Source organism: Prionailurus viverrinus, chromosome C1, assembly GCF_022837055.1.
Source record: "Prionailurus viverrinus isolate Anna chromosome C1, UM_Priviv_1.0, whole genome shotgun sequence".
Lineage (NCBI taxonomy): Eukaryota > Metazoa > Chordata > Mammalia > Carnivora > Felidae > Prionailurus > Prionailurus viverrinus.
Window position 1 is genome coordinate 128,326,944 of NC_062568.1, and position 5,758 is coordinate 128,332,701.

General features: G+C 48.6%; 1 protein-coding gene across 1 annotated transcript; it reads right to left on the reverse strand.

Annotated features, from left to right (window-relative positions):
• Nucleotides 1-2,987: 2,987 nt before the first annotated feature.
• On the reverse strand, nt 2,988-4,910 carry GPR88 (G protein-coupled receptor 88). The gene is made up of 2 exons (XM_047873643.1): nt 4,778-4,910; nt 2,988-4,350 (listed from the first exon to the last, which is right to left on the reverse strand). The coding sequence occupies exon 2, from the start codon at nt 4,279-4,281 to the stop codon at nt 3,127-3,129; it is 1,155 nt and encodes a 384-aa protein (XP_047729599.1). The 5' UTR covers nt 4,282-4,350; nt 4,778-4,910; the 3' UTR covers nt 2,988-3,126.
• Between the last annotated feature and the right edge of the window lie 848 nt (nt 4,911-5,758).

The following is a 5,758-nucleotide window of genomic DNA, read 5'->3' on the forward strand; positions in this document are numbered from 1 at the left end:
AATGTTCCTGAATTTAAATTTATGCCACTGATGTCTTTTTTCAGGTCATCTCCCAGGACTGCCAAAGAGCCAGATGAGCACTGTCTGAATGCCTAGAGGAACGGAGTAAAGTTTGCACATGACACAGTGAAGTTGGCCAGTATGGTGGTCACCAGAAGAAGAGGGATGCACTGAACCCTGAGGCCGAAGTGGACCAACATTCTCTTGGTGAGAAGATCTTTCCAAGGGCTTTCTCTATCAGAGAGCTACAGCCCTATAGTGTTTACAGCAAAAAATGCCTGTGAATGCCTTTGTATAAGACAAAATTATTGCCTATGAACATACCTCATTTGGGAAGGAGAGAAGTGCTAGGAGTAATACCTATGACATCCTAGAATTTAGCATCAAAGTGCTAGGGGAGGGTGGACCAGGGGGTGCTATATGTCTTAACAGGCATAATACCTAAAGAAAAAAGTAGAAAAGGCAAAGTAGGGCAGCCCACAACAGCAATTAGTTTTTATTCCTGAGTGGATAATATGTGGTTTCATTTAAATAAGAACACAATCTCCATTAACTTAATTTGTAAAAGCAATAACTCCAACACTCCAGCGATTGCCCTAGTAAGGCATTTTTAGACACATCATTGCTACTTCGAAATTAAAAGTGAATCAGTCCTGTGGAGTTAATTACCAGTAAATATAACCTAAAGTAGGTCTCCCAAATGGCACTGAGCCAACATAAGATGGTACTCAGTGTTAACCAGAAACATTGGAAGATACCAGGTACTTGAAAAGCTAAGTTTATGTGTGTGGCAAATGCTTTGGGGAACAGTGGGAGAAATCATTTGCAGCATCCCCATTAAGAAACAAAAATAAAGGCCTGATTAAAAGAAGACCTCTTTGCTAGAGATTTAGGGAAGTGTCCCCCAGCCCTGTGCCCCAAAAAGGAAAACCTTCAGCTCTCTGTTGTCATTGTAACCTATTCCCCAATTCAATTATGCTTACAGAAAGGAAATCATACCTATTTTTTTTTAATGCTGGCATACGACCCTATTTAACTATATAAGGTAGATATAATTTTAGAAACTAAAATAAAGTTAAATAAGGCCAGAACAAAGAAGTTACTTTCATCACCAGTGGATAGTTTGGAATACAGTGTCCTCTGTGACGGTGTTCTCAAGGAGATATTCAAGAAGACCAGAGACAGAAGAAAAAACTCAGAGGTATCATTGTCTGAACTTTAATTAAATATTTGAATCAAGGAAAATGGGAATAGATGAAACCGTAGTGAGAGAGAAATGGTACATGCACAAAGGGGATAGATTAATAAAATGACTGCTGATCTATTATTGGTAATGAACATATTTGTTTTGTTTTACTACAAACATGTCCAAGTTTCCTGCAACTCCCATAATTATTCAAACGCACGCATGTTCCCACTATCCTGATAATGTTCAAGAGTGCAACAACACAAGCTGTTTTTGTTCTGAACTGCACAGTTCATGGAGATTGTTCAGCCCCATACTTGATGTAGTTAGCAGTCACAAGGCTAATACATGATTAGCTTAAGTTACTTTTTTTCCCATTTTAATTTTATAAAGTGATTTCACATGATGTTGTGTTTCAACTATCTCTAAGCAAATTTAGTAAACCAAAGACGGAAATGACAAGCCTCAAATTCTACATTTTAAAACAGATTCCCATTTGAACTGTTTGCTATATATAACTGAGTTTATGACACCTCCTTCAACAGACACAATATTAATGTTGAGTGCAATGGTAATATATATACGAACTACATAAAGAACAGTGTTGCTTTCTCATGTGTGGCTTGTCTAAACCCTAGGAGAGCACAGACCGCTTTGCAGAGCCAAAACCATTATTATTGATCCATCTTGACTGTGGTTCCATTTGCAAGATAAAGTCCCAGCTGGGAGTTTCTCATAAAGTGGGTCAAGACAAGAACTGTAGGGTGGCCAGCGTATCTCCGTGTCTCTTTTCAAATAACTGACGGCCACTTCTTCTGGTGTCTGGAAGAAGCAAAATGTCCTTGTCTAGAGGGTATTGCTTTAGTATACCACATGCCCAGTAAGTTCTAACATCTAGGAGCATGCAATAGCAGCTAATATCAGCTGTGCAGTCATGGTATTATTAGTGTTTAATTATATCATGTGCATTGAGATATTTTAAATGTTAAAGAGAAAACAGAAGGACTTATTCTCTTTAGCAACCATTATAGTACAGAATGTTCAAAGCTGCAATCACACTCATAAGGCGAATAAACTGATTACAAAATGAAGGTAGCCACAAGTGTGCATGCTATTAAAAACATGAAACTGGTACCTAAAATAGATAACCCCCTTATTTGTTTTCAAAACTCCATTGCTGGCTCAGGCCACCAATCAGCACAATGGAAAACTTTCACTTCAGCAAGGTAATGCTAATGTTCAGTCTTAGAAGTGCAAAAACGAGTGTAAAATAATAGATCTGTTTTCTCTTCTCTCACTGGCTAAGATTCTATCGCATTCGGCAAGGATGCGACTTTATAAAAACAAACCCTTTTAAGAATAAAGGGCATGAGGTCTTAATGGCAACTCATACTGGTGTGCATACCTGTGGTCTCATTCTTCGGGTTGATACAAAGGCTAAATTATAACAGAAGCATCATCAAAGATAGGTTACTTTCCTAAATACTTCTTAAATATTATTTCCTTCATCAATATTATTTCCTTTGGCTCATGCACACTCGAGGTGCTTCATCTATATTATAAGACGATGAAGGTGGGAACGGTAATACATTATCAAATCTCTTTTTCAAAAACAGTGCTGAAATAAATTAACCTGCTCTTGTGAAAGGTCGGTGTGCAAGTTCTTGAAGTTTCCGGTGTTTTGACTTTCGAATTTCCCTAAAACACAGAAACAAAGGGTAAAAATCAGGTAGCTGTTCAAAATGACTTCGGGGACCCCATTTAGGGAAAGACCTTGGTTCGACAGGTATCCCACCGGGGTCGAAGGCGAAATCTTCGCACCGATTTATCGGGCTCGGCCAGCGGGAGTCTTCGTTCAGGCAGAGGGTACTTGACGAGAGCAGGAGGCCACGCTGACGTCGGCATCTCGGCATCTCCGCTTCCCTCGGGGCCCCGCCGGGTCACCAGTGCTGGCCGGCGGCGCGGGTGCCCAGCTGCGCCTGGGACACCGCGGGCACGGCCGTCGCGGCAGCGGCGGCCGCCGCCGCGTCGCCGACGCCGGGCAGGACGGAGCGCACCGAGCGACGGAACTCCTCGTTCCTCCACGTGTAGAGCAGCGGGTTGAGCGCGGACAGGGCGCAGCACAGGAGCCAGCTGGCCGCCTGCACGCCCCAGGGCACGGGCAGCGAGAAGCCGCTGGCCAGGCTCACCCACACCAGCGGCTGCGTGGCCAGCAGGAAGACGCAGCAGAGCAGAAGCACCGACAGGCCGCTGAGACGGCGCTGCGCCCGCCGCGGGTGCAGCGCGGGCGGCAGGGGCTGGGCCTGCGCCGGGTGCCCGGCTCCCCCCGGGCCCGGCGCGTGCGGTGCGCCCGGGAAGGCGGCGGCGGCGGCGGCGCAGCCGGGCAGCTGGTGCAGCAGGTGGAAGTTGAGGACGCTGACCCGCTTGACGCTGACGCGCACGCGGCGCACGATGCCCAGGTAGCAGTGCAGCAGCAGCGCCGTCTGCGCCAGCAGCGCCGCGGCGGCCAGCAGCGCCGGGTAGTGGACGCGCGGGGGCGCGGCACCGGGCCGCGGCGCCCAGGGCGGGAGCAGCAGCACGAGGCCCAGGGCGAGCGCCCAGGAGAGCGCCAGCATGCCCGCCGTGTGGCGCCGCTGGTACAGCGCTTGGTAGGTGGCAGGCGCCCGGGTGATGAGCAGGTAGCGGTTCAGGGCCACCAGGCAGTGGGACAGGAGGGACACGGTGAGCCCAAGGCCTAGCAGCCCTCCCCGCAGCAGGCGGTAGCTGCCGCCGGCGCCGTCCCAGTCCGCGGGGGGCTCCGCCGAGCCGGTGGGCAGGAGCCCGAGCACCGCCTCCTGCGGCATCCAGAGGGCGCAGACGCTGAGGTCCGCGGCGCAGCCGTTCACGATGAAGGCGTTGCTGGTGGTCTGCAGCTTTCGGAAGGACGACACGAGATAGATGACCATGCCGTTGGCCAGCGTGCCCCCGATGGCCAGGCCCGAGTACAGAAGGGACACGGGGATGCGCCGGCCCGCCCACGACTCCTCTTCCTCACAGAGCAGCAGCAGCGATCCCCCGGTGGTGGAGGAGGTGGACGTGGAGGAGGAGTTGGTCATTCTGGCCAACTCTTCACACCTCGCTTGATAGCATCAGCTTTTCATCGCGCGGCCCATCCTGACACCCACCTGCAGGGAGGGCAAAGACATCCCTTCAGCCCTCTGCCACCGACACAAAAGGCTGGAGCAGAATAATGGGCTGGGGGAGGGGGAGAGAAGGAGCTCGAGAAGAACGGGGGTGGCAGATGACAGGTGCCTGCCTCGGAAATGTCTCCAGTGCCAGGGGAAAGGCCTCTTTACATTCAGCAGGAACCAGGGAAGCCCTGGGACAGAGCAATACCAAGAGTCTCCCCATCTCCCCCCAAACACCACACACACACACACACACACACACACACACACACACACAGGGAGAGAGAGAGAGAGAGAGAGAGAGAGAGAGAGAGAGAGAGTTGGGAATATTGCCAGATGGAGCCCCTAGTTTCCAAGAGAAAGCAAAGCAGAGATATCCCAGCTGGAGAAAATGCCAGGGGAGAGGGGTTGGGGGATACCTTACTTTTGGGCTGGTCCTTAGCTGGCAGTAGCGGAGGCAGGGATGCCAGGAAATACCTCCTCAGCAGCAGCATCTGTGGTCCCAAAATCAACAGGAGAAACTCAGCTGGGATCAGTGCCAGGAGCAAGTGCTTGCTTCTCCCGAGCAACATCCACACACATGGTCCTAGGCAGAACCCAGCAGCTGCAGGGAGGTTTCTCAGCTGGCAGCAGGGCTGGAGAAGGCTGCAAGCCCAGAAGGGTGGGCAGGCAGGCAGCAGAAGGAAGGATGCTTGGCTGCAAAAGCAGAAGCTGAGCTCAAGAGGAGAGCACCCTGTGCTCAGAAGCAAGAGTGGTGGCTGATGTGGTGAACCCACACGAAGCTCTCTCGTGCTCACTTATACATCACCCAGGGAAAAGGCAGCCTTTCCACGCTTGGCATGAATTATTCAATAGCTTCTATCTTGTGAAAGGGGAAAAAAAATCTTGTTCAGAAAGTCCTGTAATTAACAAGTTTCTCTGTCTTTTCTTTTCTCTCAATCACCTTATTCTTCACCCTGCTTCATTTTTCTTTCCTTCATTTTTTCCCTCCCATCAGTGTTAGAATAAAATTTAATACGCTCCTAATATATGTCATCCTAGCCTCATGCGTTTGGTGGGCAAGAATTTCCTGAGGGACAAATATATTTCTAGTACTGAGGACTGATCTCTTCCATCCCACACTTTCAGAGAGAATTACTTTATATTCTAAGTGAAATTCATATTTTCTTTGGTAAGATACAACATGGACAATTATCCACAGAAAATCCCCACGTCTCAATTTAAATCATAATTTTTATTTTATTCTCCTCATCGAACTCCCTTCCAGAATTTGGCTTGTGTTGGGTACTGAAATGGTTAGAGGGTAAAAATGAAATAAGGTAAAAGTAGGTGTCAGGGAGAAACAAAGAAACCTGAATAATCCACAATGTCAGTGACAAAGATGTCTCTTCCTTTATTGAGAACT